This window comes from Malania oleifera, chromosome 7, assembly GCF_029873635.1.
Source record: "Malania oleifera isolate guangnan ecotype guangnan chromosome 7, ASM2987363v1, whole genome shotgun sequence".
NCBI classification, from domain to species: Eukaryota; Viridiplantae; Streptophyta; class Magnoliopsida; order Santalales; family Ximeniaceae; genus Malania; species Malania oleifera.
In genome coordinates, this window is record NC_080423.1 from 27,870,031 (window position 1) to 27,885,078 (window position 15,048).

Sequence of the window (15,048 nt, forward strand, 5' to 3'; positions counted from 1 at the left end):
TTTTAAAGTTATGTTTAAAAGCATAAATTTTAAATCTTGAATTTGAATTTAAGTGAATTTAGATAAATTTTAATATAATTTTATATTATGTCTTATTCAAATCTAGTTATAATTCTAAACTCAGTACCAAATATAAGGAAAATCTAATTACCACATAATGTTAATTCATTTACTTATTTAGTAAATTGATTTAAATATAATCTTTATTTAAGGGCCTTAAGCTACACCCTCTCACAAACTCTAGACTGAGATCTTTCTTGTTGCTTGATTCAATAATTTTGAGAGGTTTTTTAGTGGACTCTACTTCTACTACTTTTGAAAAATAAAGGTAAATAAATACAGACTTCCCGCCGGAAGACGTCGGAAAAGGAAAACCCATTAGTCGATTGGAGCCTACGGTTGAATCTGTGAGTCACGCCGCAGAGAGATGGAAGAACGATTGAAGTGGCTAGCTCTGGTGGGAGCCGGCGCTCTTTTCGGCTCTGTTTCTACAGCTGTCCTTCTAAAGCTTCTTTCCGAGTGAGTCACTCCATCTCTACCTCCTTACTTCATCTCTTACCATTTGTTATCGGTTCTTGATGGTTCTGCAAAACTCTGTTCGGTTGCCGGGAAAGCCGTCGCATTTTCTTTTTGAACTCGACACCTTGCATCGTTGAAGTTTTTGCAGATTGAAAAAAGAAAATTGGCAATGACAGAGTCCGGTTCATATGTTAGGTTCTGTTGAGTAAAGGTGTAACGATCAGAGCAATCAAGCGGATTGCGTGTCTCCTCTTGTATTTTGAATCATTTTCTTATGAAATATTTGCGGGTCACGTGCTTTATTGGGTCCTGGATAATGAACAACTTATGTTTTAAATTAAACTTTATTGTCTTTTTCAAAATTCCATTACCAGCCAAATATAGATTTAACTTGGACAGCGCAGATTCCTTAGTCGCACCCCCTCTCCCAACCTTTTTTTTTCCAGAAAATTCAAGCATATAATTTCAAATTATCTGAACAATTTCAAACTCAGTAGAGCAGACGTTTTTGTTTTCACAGATCCCACTAAATGAAAAACTTGACATTCAAAATTTTGATTGCTTCTTGTTTCTCACATATTCTTCTCAGCTGAACAAGCATTGTTGTTTGCTGCATTTGTTGTTGTTATTATTATATATATATTTTTATGACTTTGAGAAGTGTTAAGTTCGATAATGTTCTTGTGTAATTTGCAGTCAAGTTGTGAACAAACGCAATGGTCGAAAGGCAGTCCAATTTGATAGTAAGTTGCCTAAAGATTTAGTAAATTTGTTTGATAGGCTTATAATGGTTATGTTTTTTTCAAATTTAATTTTCACTATCATACATGCTATTTTTTAGGCTTATGATAGGGTAAGTTGGAATTGTTTGGATAAGGTTTTTTCTAGGAAGGTTTGGGGAGAGGTGGAGGTCTTGGATGAGAGGTTGATTGTTTACTGCTTTCTTTTTCGTTATTGTGAATGCTGAACCTAAATCATGATTTAGAGGAACAAGGGGTTTTAGACAAGCAAATCCATTATCTCCATTCTTGTTTTGTTACTAGTTGATGTTTTGAGTAGAATGGTTGGGAGGGCAGTTCGTAAGGGTCTAGTGAAGGGGGTTGGAAATTGGGAGGGGGTAAAGAAGGGGTTTGTGTATCCCATCTTCAGTTTTCTGATGATACTATGTTTTTCTTAGATGATCCTAAAGATTATTTATCTTTTTAAAAAACTTTGAGAGGGTTTCTGGGCTTAAAATTAATTTAAGAGTGGTATTGCGACCACTAATCTAATTTCTAATAGATCCGGGGCTTCATTGGCAGGTTGTGGCTACTTGGATTGGCCCTTGTCTTATTTTGGAGTTCCATTTGGGTGGCCTAGGTAAGTAGGTTTTCGGGATCTAGTGAAGGTGAGGGTGTCTAAGCATTTCGATGGGTGAAAACACTGAAAAGGTACATTATTTACCGTAGGGGTTGCATTACTCTTATTCAGGCTTATGTTGTTAGTATACCTCTTTATTATTTGTTTATTTATAGGATTTGAGTGGGGATAGCTAGCAAGATTGAGAAGATTATTAGTGATTTCCTTTGGCGTAGGGTTGGGGGAAAGAGGAATCATTTAGTTAGTTGGGCGATTTTGCGTATTTTAAGGTGGATGGGATTTAGGTCTTGGTGAGTTGGTGTCTATGTATAGTGCTCTCATGGCTAAATGGTTATGGGGATTTCCGTTAGAGGAGTTCTCTCTTTGGCATAGAGTCATTAAAAGTAAATTTGAATTACATGTGAATGGGGTGGATGCTAAATTGGGAACTTGATGTTCTTTTGAAAGTTTGGGGAGGTTCGTTTTGTATATTTATCCCTCTTCATTTCTAATACTTATTCTATTTCATGTAATGGTTCTCTAATTTGTTTTTGGGAAGATATTTGGGTGGGCAATACTACATCGTTTGTATCTTTTTTCCTGTCTTTATCCTTTTCTTTTGGTCATAATGATGTTATTTCCTCTTTTTTGATTTTTGAAGATGATTTGTCTTCCTAGGATTTCGAATTTCTGTGAACTTTAATGAAAGGGAGGTGGAGGAGATTTCTTTTTTGTTGCTTTTTTTTGGAGAATTATTGTCCTCCTTTCGGGGTGGATGGTCATTCTTGGTCTTTAGATTCTTTAGGGGTTTATTCTTGCAAATCTTTCTTTTATCTTTTGACTAATGCTAATATCTCCTCTTCGCTCCATAAAACTATTTGGAAGGCCAAATTTCCTTAAAAAAATCGAGGCTTTTATCTGGTTCATTGTTCTTAATAGAGTTAACACAAACAATTTGGGTAGACCATAGAAGGTACTTTCACCTGATGTTTGTTCTTTATGTCTTGATAGTTCATAAGCAACTTTTCACCTGTTTTTGCATCGTACTTTTGCTTAGAACATTTGGAATAACCTTCTTGGTCTCTTGGGAGAAAGTTGGCTCTATCTAGAGTTGGTGGAGGATTTGTTGGTCATCTCATTTTCTGGTTTTGGTAGAAGGAAGGAAGTGGATGCTTTCTGGAGTTGTGTGGTTTTTGCTGTTCTGTGGGGTTTATGATTGGAACAAAATGCTCGAAAATATATGAGGAAAAATCTGAATACCTTTTTGTTAAGGGAGAAGATTCATTACTTAGCCTCTCTATGGTGTGCTGCTGCTAGTTGTTTTAAAGGAGTGAGGTCTTTTGATATTCATTGGGATCAGCTAGCTTTATTAGTTTGATGGCTGCTGTTTATTATTTTATTTTATTTTATTATTTTCTTATTTTTTTTTTAGGAGTAATTTTTATTCTCATCTTTGTATATTCTTTCTCCTATAGTGAATTTATCTTCTTTTGTTATCAATTTTTTTCCTAGTTAATTTAGATTGTAATTTGGATGAAATGTGGTTGAAATTATGGAAAATTTGCCAATGATGGTGTCAAAGCTTGATATAAATTGTTGGTCCACAACCCAAGAGCTTAAAATAGTTATTAAGGCTTGTGGTAACTAAGTAGGACGATCTTATTAAAATGCTTGGTATTTAACAACTCCTAGGTTTTTCGAAACAGGAAATATATGAAGAGGATAATGTACCTAAAATCTTTCGGATAAAATGGGTCTAAGTTTGATCGCATCCGAGGCTTAAAAAATAAGGTTGGACGTTGGTACGAGTTAGAAGAGAATGGGTTAGAGACCTTGTCCTTCAATCACGCAGTCTTCTCTCCTTTTATAATATTCATCTTTTATGAAAAGGGTAGAGAGACTTCAAAACTTAATAGTAAAATGGAATTGAGGAAAGACAAGCTTGGACTAATGTAATGCAACTTCTGAAAGAACAAATAGAACCCTTCCACCCATCAAGGTGTTTTGATACCTTAACAATCAGTGGATCCCAAAATCTCTAAAGAGTGAGGATTCTTAGATAATGGAACTCGTAAAATAAGTCAAAGGCAATTGTAAGGGTTGAAATTTTTGGTAAAGCGGAAGATCTAACATAATGAGAGGTCTCTCCCTTTGTTTATAATATATATCAAGTACATTCTAATGATCATAAGATCCTTACTAACTCTCATTTATTTACATAACACTAACACACTTATAAAATGACTAAAATAACCATTAACACTACTCCTCAAGCTAGAGCATAGATATCAAATGGTCCTAACTTGTTACAAATAAATTTAGCATGAGCACCTCCCAAATCTTTGGTAAACAAATCAGCAAGCTGCATATCGGACTTACATAAATGGTGATAATGAGTTTCTATACAAGTTTTTCCCAAACAAAGTGGCAATGAACTTCAATGTGTTTTCTTTGCTCATGGAAGATTGGGTTCGAGGCAATATGAAGAGTTGCTTCATTATCACATTAACTGCATAGACTGAGAATGTGGAAAACCCAATTCTCCCAACATGTTTTTCAACCAAATGAGCTCATATGTAGTGTGAGCCATGGCCCTATACTTTGAATTCAACACTTGACGTGGCCACTACGGTTTGTTTCTTACTCTTCCAGTAAACCAAGTTACCACTTTGAAAGATATAGTACCCGGTTGTGGATCTTCTGTCTGAAGGTGATCTGACTCATTTGCATCAGTATATCCTTGATTATAAGTGTGACTCTGATCTTGATATAAGAGACCTCTCCTAGGTGTACCTTTGAGATATCTCAAGATTTGAGTTACTACTTCCAATGACTTTTCCTCATAGAATCTGGAGATTAACTTGCAACACTTGTTGTGAAAGATATATCCGACCAAGTGACTATGGGATAGTTCAACTTCCCATCAAGTCTCCAATATCATCTTGGGTTAGGCAACAAATCACTCATATTTGAGTCATCCGACGTTAACTTCTTGTTAGGATTTATGGGATCTATCAACTGGTTTGGGTCCCAATAGCCTAGTCTCATTCAAAAGATCAAGAACACACTTACTCTATGACAAAGCAGTTTGAGTACAACATTTGGATTCTTTTATCTATACTACTTATAAAAGGAGAATGAAAAGATGTGTGTTTTCACATTGGGGCATCTTCTCCAATATTTATCCTTCTTTAAAATTAAAATAATTTTTTTAAAAAAATAAAAAACCAAATTATGCATCACCTTTCATAAGCGATACATATTCAATCTCTAAAGGGTACCTATTCTAGTAAGTGTATTTGAAGAGTTATCTTCTTTCACAATAGATGCCCTATTCATAATAGATTTGTCTTCTAAACGTCCCCTTCCATGAAAGGGTGTCTCTATCTGAATCTCCCCTTTCACGGAAGGGTGTCTTTATCGCTATACAAGGAGATAATTCTTGTACATTTAACATAGAAGAACACAACAATATCATTATCTCCAATCTATCTTCTTCTTCCTTTATTTTAGAGAAGTTCCAAAACTTCTTACTTACCCCTATTTTGATCTTACAATTTTATCATTACTCTTTAAATGCTACCATTCCAATAGATGTCTTTTAAGAGTTATCTCATCCCATAGGAGATGTCTAATATTCACTGATCTCTAAAAGATACATATTTTGTACAAGATACTAATCATAGCAATACCTTTTAAAAGATGTCTCCTTTCATGAAAGGGAGTCTCTATAACTATATAATGAAATAGTGTTTATACATTTAACTTAGAAGAACACAACAATAACATAATCTCCTTTCTTCTTTCTTCCTCTATTTTATAAAAGCTCAAGAACTTCTCAAAATGACCCCTAATTTAATTTTACAATTTTATTCTTGCTATCTAAAAGGTAATATTCCAATAAGTGTCTTTTAATTAAGAGTTATTTGCTTTGATAAGACATACTTATTCACTCTCTAAAAGGAATGTACTCCAATAGGTATCTTTTAGGAGTTATCTCTATTAATAATAGATTTCTATGAGATGTCTACTTCCTTGAAAGTGTGTCACTATCACTACATAAGGAATAGTCTTTTATACATTAAACACATAAGAACACAACAATAACATCTCCTCTCTTTCCTTCTTCTTTCTTTATCTTAGAGAAGTTCCAAAACTTTTCAAAATTACCCCCATTTTAATCTTATAAGTTTATCCTTAGTCTCTGAAATGCGCTTATTCCAATAAGCACATTTAAGAGTTATTTGCTTTGATAATAGATGCTCACTCTTTCTTTGAAATGTACCTGTTTCAATAGATGTCTTTTAAAGGTTATGTCTTTCTAGCTGTTCACCCTTTAAAAGGTACCCATTTGGTGTTTTTTTTTTCCTAAGAATTATCTCCTTCTATAAGAGATATCTTGTTCATGATGGATGTCTTCTAAGAGATTCTCCTTTCATGAAAGGGTTTCTTTGAATCTAAATAATGAGGTAATGTTTATACGTTTAACATACAAGTACAGAACAATAACATTATCTCCTTTATCTCGTATTTTTTCTTTTATTTTGGAGAAGTTCTAAAACTCCTCAAAATTGCCCCTATTTTGGTCTTACAATTGTATCCTTCCTTTCTAAAAGTTATAAAAAATAGGTGTCTTTTATCCCCCTTTCTGAATAGATACCTATTCACTCTCCAAAAGGCACCCATTTGAATTAATGTATTTTAAGAGTTATATCTCCTTCCATGAGATACCTATCAACTCTCTACAAGAAACCTATTCCAAACAACTATTCCAATTTGTGTCTTTTAAGATTTATTTCCATAAGCAATGCGTTCTAAGAGATGGCCCCTTTCATTAAAGGGCATTCTATCTCAAGAATATATTTGTTATATGTTTAACACAAAAGAACACAATAATAACAACATCTTGTCTCTTTCTCTCTTCTTCCTCCTTTGTTTTAGGGAAGTTTTGAGACTTCTCAAAATGATCCATATTTTAATCTTACAATTTTATTCATCTTCTCTAAAAGGCATGTCTATCTTTTAAAAGTTATCTCTTTCTATAGTAGATTCCTAATCACTCTCTAAACTTGAACCTATTCAATAAGTGTATTTTAAGAGTTATGTGCTTCTACTTATTACACATGCCACAAATGTGACCATTCCTAATTCCCAAGAAGTATTTCAATGTTCTTAATTCTTTGGTCTGGGACTTAATTTGTAGAAAATGTTTTAGGCCTTGAATACCTTGATCACCATCACTTGTAATTACAATATCATCCACATACACAATAAGAAGAATCCTGCTTGATGAAGTATGACGATAAAAGACAGAGTGATCCACTGCACATTGTTGAAGCCCAAACTCAAATACTACAACATTGAATCGACCAAACCATGCTTTGGGAGACTGTTTTAAACCGTATAATGCCTTCTTGAGATGATCGGCAAAACACATTAAGCTTGACTCCCCTTGAGCTACAACCCAGGTGGTTGCTCCATATAAACCTCCTTCTCAAGATCACCATGCAAGAAGGCATTTTTTACATCTAACAAATGTAGAGGCTAGTGACAAGTTTTGGCCAAGGTGATGAAGATATGTATGAAGGTAATTTTGGCAATCGGGAAAAAATATATGAATAATCCAAACCATACACTTGAGTATATCCCTTAGCAACATGACATGCCTTTAGACGAGCAACATAACCATCGGGGTAGACTTTCATTGTATATACCTAGCAACAACCAAGCACAAATTTGTCAGGAGGAAGTGATTCCAGTTCCCAAGTATCATTATCTTGGAATGCACTCATCTCTTCAACCATCGCATTCCTCCACCCAGAGTGGGCTAAGGCTTCAGAAACAGGTTCAGGAAAGGCAATAGAATAGATGCTAATAGTGACAAAACAATAATAGGAGGGTGACAAGAAGTCATAACAAACAAAGTTGGAGATGTGATTATGTGTACATGTGCGTTTACCTTTTCGAACAACAATGGGAGGTTAAACATTGTGGGAAATATGATCATCATGTGAGGAAACCAAAAGCATGGTAGTAAAGGCTAAAGGGGACTCTCTTCCTTGGAGTCACCGTCATGAATACACCTGCAAATTAGGATGATTGAGACACTCAAACTAGATGGAGACATAGGTGGATGATTGGGCAAGGACAATAAACTAGAATATGGAAAATTAGGCCAAGGAAGAGACTCATTGAGATTAGAAGCACTCGAGGGCTGAGAGTAGTATGTTGCAGACTCAAGGAAAGTAACATTGACAAAAGCAAAAAAAAATTGATGCAGAGCAAGACTATAATAACGATATCACTTTTGAATGCACGAGTAGCCTAGAAAAACACATTTTATAGAACAAGGATCCAATTTATAAACCCCAAGAGTTAGTTGATGAATAAAGGACTACACACCTGAATATACGAGGAGGTAAAGAGAATAGAGGTGAATTAGGAAAGAGAATGCAGTAGGGAATTTTACCATTAAGAATAGAGGACCACATCCTATTGTTTAGATGGCAAGCAATAAGTACAACATCACCCCAAAGCACTTTAGGTACATGCATTTGATTAAGTAATGTGCGAGTGACTTCAAGGATATGTCTATTTTTCCTCTTTGCAACCCCATTTTATTTAGGAGTGTGGGCACAGGATGATTAATGAAAGGGCTCGCTACTTGTTTATTGAATTAGGAAGCAAAAGGGACACGATGATGCTTTCCGAACTGATAAGACTCACAATCAAGACTAGACATAGGACTCAAATCAGGAAATAATAGTTTCAACTTTTCCAATGCAGGATGACCAAGGAGACAATGGATTTGGAGAGGTGTGACAGCAGTAGTGCAAACTATAGAAGGAGATTGTTACTCAAAGTGATAAGCTCCATTGCTTCAGTATCTCATGAACATTAGCAGTTATACATTGCACGATGTTAAGTTCATGAATACGCTTCATCTCTGTAAAATACTCTATAACACTCCTATCTCCTTGTTGTAATTGAAAGTACTCCAAGGATCATATATACGTGTAATGTTACTAGGATACATAAGCTTGGCATAATCCCAAATCTCCTCACATCCATGTAATCTAGGGTTCCATCAAGTTCAACAAGAGAGAGACAATCTATGGATCTTAATACACACTTCTTTTCTCTTCTCATCAAAAGGGCCAGAGTGGAACAAGTGGTCAGATTTTCCTAATCCCGTTAGATAAACATTAATAGACTTAGACCAGTGAGCATAATTCTTTCCATCCAACTTTTTGGTTGTTATCTGTGACAGCAATGAAAGAAACATGTTTTTGGGATTCATAGACTCCATCCCAACACTCACAAACTAGACCAATGTCAAACAAGAGGTACAATTGAACTGACTCGAACAACCACGAACAAGGTGAACCACCGAAACAATCCTAGACAAGTCATCAATAAACTAATATAACAATGTCACAGCCTTACAAGCTCAACATATGAAAACTGCCACTGCTCCAAGAGGCTCATGAATGGCCTTTACTAATACCGAACAACAACTAACGGATTCCCATGAGGGCATGGTCGAAATTGAATTTTTGAAAAAAAAACATGCCCAACACCTTGATATTATGGACTATGAAAGAAATCAAAACATGTGAAAAAAATTGCTGCAAAAACTAATGTGGAACTCTCACATGCTAGCGCATGGGGGCGGCACTGCTGGCAGTCGGCCGGCACATGGGGGCACATGGGGTAGTTTCTGGCGTTGATATTTTATAGGGCTTCTGTGGTTGGTTTTGTGAAATATGAAAGGGTTTTGGTGGGTCTGTGAAGGGCAGCGACAACAAGGTGGTTTCTGGTGATAACTGAGTTTGATACGGTGGTAGACTATAGGTTGGAACTTGCTTTGATACCATGATGATATTTTTTGGTAGAACAAAAGACTTAACACGATGATAGGTCTCTACCTCTATTTATATTTTATATCAAGTACATTCTGATAACCATAATACCCTTACTAACTCTCTTATTAACATAACACTAACACACTAATAATGCTAAATGACTAATAACCATTAACAGTAAGATACGAGAACCCATGAGAGCCCCACAACAGCTGTGAACCTAGAGCCAAAGGTCACCTATGGACTTATATTAACAGTAGCTAAACAATTCATATCCAAACTTAAGCCTTGGCAGTAATCCAACATTGAAATAGAAAGAATATTACAAAAAGACATCCCATCATCACACAAAAAAAATACTGTCATTGCTTTTTAGCAATCGTGTGAGACACTCACCCCATCCCCCTTGCAGCTATTCCTTGAATAAAACTGCTATCCTTTCTCAGCCATGCTACTCATACCATTCGCAAATAAGAGAAAAGGAAATAAATGGGCCCCTAATTTCATTGACCCAGGAGATGAAAATGAAGTCCTTGCTTCACTATTAATAATGAATGAAACAGAGGTGGAGCTGGAGAAGAAAGATGACCTCTAGGGGTGTTCATGGGTTGGGTTGGGCCCAAAATTCCAACCAATCCAATCTTGTTGGTTTGGCCAAAATCCAATCATAAGACAAATTGTTGAGGGTGTGGTTGTATAGGCTTGATTATTGCGTTGTTTGGTCAGGTCGGGTTGACGGTTTAGCTTTTTTAAAGGCGAAGTAAAAAAAAAGAGATGAAGGAATGTCTCAGAGTTTTTCCAAAAATAATAATACATGTTACATTGAAAACACTACTTACACTAGTGTCATTCAAGTTAAATATATAAAATTGGTAGATTTCTCATAAAAAAAACAATAATATCAATATAATAATATGCATGTAACATAATAAGTATTTTACAATTTTCAATTTTGCATTGACAATGCAATATAAAGAAGGTTCTAAAAGTACTCAAAATTATTATGTCTATTGTCTAAAATGTATACTATCAACCATATTAAATCATAAAATGCAAAATATGTCCATTGTCTTCCAAAAAGACCAAAACATAAAAATTAAAAACATTGTCCTGTTGGGTAAATAGTTGTGGAGGTTTCGTTTAGAGGAGAACTCTCTTTGGCATAAAGTAATTAAAAGTAAATTTGGCTTACTAGATAATGGGTGGGACAGTAATGTGGGACTTAGATCTTCTCTGAGAGTTCTTGGAGATGTATATCTGATCTTTCTCCGCCATTTATTTCTACTACCAAATTTTGGGTGGACAATCGGCTGCACATTTGTTTTTGGGACGCTCTGTTCTTTCTATGTCATTCCTCCTTTTTATTGTATTTCTTCGTTACGTAATGAGTTTGTTTCGTCTATTTTGATTTCTAATGGGCAAAATTTTTCTTGGGACACCCTTTTTAGAGCTTTGAATAATAGAGGGGTGGTTGAGCTTGCGTCTCTGTTGAGGTTATTGGAGGGATCCTTCCAATAGGGAGGATGTCAGGAAGTGGAGGTTGAAGTCTTTGGGGGATTTTTCTTGTAAATCTAGTGTTAAATTTGGGAGAACTTGTCTTTTTCTCCTTCTCTTAGTATTTTGGAAGGCCAAAAGTTCCCTGTAAGATTAAGGATTTTATTTGGTTGGATCATCCTGCAAAGACAAACCCCTGAAACAGCCAGGAGAAAGAACAGTGCAAAAACAAATAAGAGGCAGATTCAAAACAATCAAATTAAAAACTCACACATCCAGTGATAATGCCTTGGAAGGCCTCCTAATCTGCACCGAAAGTTCACTGTAAGATTAAGGCTTTTATTTGGTTGGTTGTTCCTAATAGAGCTAACACTAACAATCTGGTGCAGATTAGGAGGCCTTCTAAGGCCTTATCACTGGATGTGTGATTTTTTGCTTTGATTGTTTTGAATCTGCCTCTTATTTGTTTTTGCACTGTTCTTTATCCTGGCTGTTTCAAGGGTTTGTCTTTGCAGGATGTTCTGTGTGGTTTTGGTGTGTTGTTTTGTATTGATTTTTACGCTCTTCTATTTTTTTTTTTTCCTTTTGTTCCTTTTAAGGAGGAATTCTTATTCTCCAGCCCTGTACTTCCTTTTCTATTAATATACTAATCTTTTTCGATAAAAAAACACCAACAATTTAGGAGGCCAAATAAAGCTTTATCTCTGGATTTGTATCTGTAATGTATTTTATTAATATACTAATCTTTTTCGATAAAAAAACACCAACAATTTAGGAGGTAAAATAAATCTTTATCTCTGGATTTGTATCTGTGATGTATTTTATTATTGATGAGTCACACTTTCATCTATTCTTGCATTGTCTAGTGGCCTAGAGCCTATAGAATAAGTTGGTGTGTGTTGGTGTGCTCAAGCTTGGTGCAGACTTTTTTTTGATGGCTTCTTACAGAGGCTTTGGGAGGTGTAAGAATGCTAGCTGATTGTCATTTTTTGTGGTCCATGCATTGTTTCAGTGTATATGGTTGGGGAAGAATGCTCGTTTTTTTAGTGATTGCTTGCTCTATTCGCCTTTGTTTGCTCTGGAACATGTTTTCGTTGCTTCTATGGGCTTATTCTTGAGGTTGTCTTGTGGGATTTGTTCTTTGGATTTTCAGCAGCTTGCTGGTTTGGGATTCTTCTTCATTTTTTGGTATTTCTTCTCTTTTTACTTTTTTTAGTTTTTGTTTTTGTTTCTGTTAGGAGGTCATTATCCTCTTTGTTGTACTCTTGTTTTTTTTTTTTTTACTTTCTTCTCCTAATATAATTTATTTTTTCTAATCCAAAAAAGGCAAAATATCCCAATGGCCTATGCAAAAATAATGATTACCCAAAGAAAAAAAAAAAAAACTCTTCAACATCAAGGCTGCAGTAGTGCGAAGAGTGTTTGTGCTGCAATGTTGCATTACAGTACCATAGACTGTTGTGCTACAGTAATTTGACAGTACCCAAACCACATATTCAATTCAACTTCCTAGCCAAGCCACTTTTGTCGTCATTCAGCCAATCAATGCTTGTGCTTGATGAATTTGCCTCTTTATTTATTTATTTTGCCTTCATCTTATTGCTTGTATCTTTCTACTAGAAAATACTTTTATTCTACATGAGCATGGTTGAACTTCCTAGCAATTGTGTTATTTGCAATATTATGAGTTTGATTGTAATAATTTTTTGACATTGTCTGAACTTTCATTTAAACTTTGAGCTTACTTTTGTTACAATTCCAACTCTGACGTCAGTAAATGCACATAGTTGTGTGTTTGGGATCTTAACATATTTGTTCACATCAACAAATAGGTAATTGGTTTGGGGTGGGGTGTGATTTCATCCTTTGAGTCTTTGACTGAGTAATTATTAACTACTTTCATTACAAGGTAAGGGCTCTTAACTGTGCTTCTTGTTATTGTTCTTAACAGGCAAAGGAATTATATCTGAGCCGAATAGGAATGACTGCCTTGCTGTTGTAGATGGTAATCATGGGTTGGCTGGTCCAGACCTTTTAAATGATGAAATTGTTTCCGAGCAACTTACTAGGTAACCTGATTTCATGCCCCTGATTAAATGCAAAGACACTACCAGAGTTGGCAATGCTTGATACAGTGAAATTGATGTCTGAAGTGGCCACTTAATAAATGTTTTTTTGCTTATTTTTAGATTTGTAGATTATTGTTTACTGTAATTTGTTCTGTATCTAGATTGTGCTATTAAGAGTAATTTAAATTTGAGATTCTCTCTCTCTCTTCTCCTCTCTCTCTTGCACATGCATGATAGAAAAACAATTGATTATGGTTATAAAATAGAGACAAAGGGGATGATAAAATATCCCCCTAAAAGAAAATAAATAGAAAAATGTGAAAGTATGCGAACAGAAAATAGCAATGTTGACTCGACAGAACCTACTTGATTCTGCTGAAAATCCATAAAACAAGCTCCCATATAACATCTTTTCCTTGGGATGAGATTCAGCACTTGAATTCTTTATGGGCTGTTGCTGCTGGTTGTTTCAAGGGATTACATCTTGCAGATGTTCAGCGTGATTGGTCTGCTATTTTACTTTGGTAATTCTGTTTTTTCTCGTATTTTTGGAGTATTCCTTTTCCTTTTTTCTCTATTAATGTACTTCTTTTGCCATAAAATTATACTTCTTTCTTTTTTGTGATAGAAAATGCTCCCTTATGACACCTGAACGAATAAGCCTAACATGAGAGAAAACCAATTCTCTCCCAAGGCAACTACAGAGACATGAACCAACATTTAAAAAATTTAGCACCTCTCCATCCAAATCCTCCAAACACCACACTAACTAATTACTCAATTCCATGACCTTCTAGCAGCCTTTCTCCCTCTAAATGCTCTAAAAGAAACAAGAAAGTGCCTCAAAGAGAGTCATGGCGAGCCAATACTCCAAAATAACCACACATCCTGCACCACTATCTTTAAGCAACAAAGCAATGAAAAATGAGAGTGCAACTGATCTCTGTTAAAGCACATTTTCTAAATATCAGAAAAAGCAGCCTTGTGCGATATCCTAATCCATAGTTGATTGTTGGTGTTGAATCTATTATGGATTGTTAACCAAAGGCCTTAACCTGGATAGTGCCTTACAGTCCTTATCCTCCCAAGTATGATTGTCCAAAGGAAAAGGGTCATAGAATTGATCTAATGAGAGAGGAATAAACAAGTGAACTGGGTAAGGCAATCAAAGAATAAGGAGGGTGTTGAACACTCTCAAGCGATCAGTTCTCTTTCTCTTGCAAAGTCTTCCTCACCTCTCATCGCACTATTGCTCTTCTCTGTAGTGCTGTTAGTTCTTGATGATAGCGGTTCGTTCAGTCCAGATCAAAGGGAAATTCTTCATTCTGAGATTGGATAAAGTGGGGAAGCTTATAGCTTTGTTTATTTTTGAGAAAAACTGGCAACACGATCGCGAGTAAGACTTTCATTAGTTGCAGCAACATGGTTCTCGTATGGCTTTTTCGTCACTTGTTGGAAGGTTGGGTAAGGGTTTTCAAAGCTTTTGGGTGGATTACTTGAACTATTGGATGGCGATTTGAGCGATGAGGGCAGGTAAGTTTTTGGGGTTAGGGCATGGATGGAAGAATTTTGTGCTACAGTGAGATCTTTTCTTCATGGAACTGATGGTTTAGATAGAAAAATATTAGTGAGTATTGCTCTTGGAGTCAAGTGGTTTCAGGAAGAATTGTTGTTGCTGGTGATTGGTTGAAGGATGTGTTGGTGGCTGAAGTTTTAGTAGACGCTAAGCAGGTGTGTGGTAGCTGAGGTGGGGGGGGGGGGGG

The 15,048-nt window shown here is 35.6% G+C and overlaps 1 protein-coding gene across 3 annotated transcripts in view; it reads left to right on the plus strand.

Annotated features, from left to right (window-relative positions):
* The first annotated feature begins 252 nt into the window (after positions 1-252).
* The window catches only part of LOC131160513 (tRNA threonylcarbamoyladenosine dehydratase), a 121,653-nt gene continuing 106,857 nt past the window's right edge, over positions 253-15,048 (plus strand). For 2 of the 3 annotated variants that reach the window (XM_058116282.1, XM_058116281.1), the window contains exons 1-3: positions 253-519; positions 1,216-1,262; positions 13,168-13,285. In XM_058116282.1, coding sequence (XP_057972265.1) covers positions 428-519; positions 1,216-1,262; positions 13,168-13,285 — 257 coding nt within the window. In that variant the 5' untranslated portion in view covers positions 253-427. Of the gene's footprint in view, positions 520-1,215; positions 1,263-13,167; positions 13,286-15,048 lie in introns of those variants that run through there. The other variant, XM_058116283.1, reaches the window with a different exon arrangement.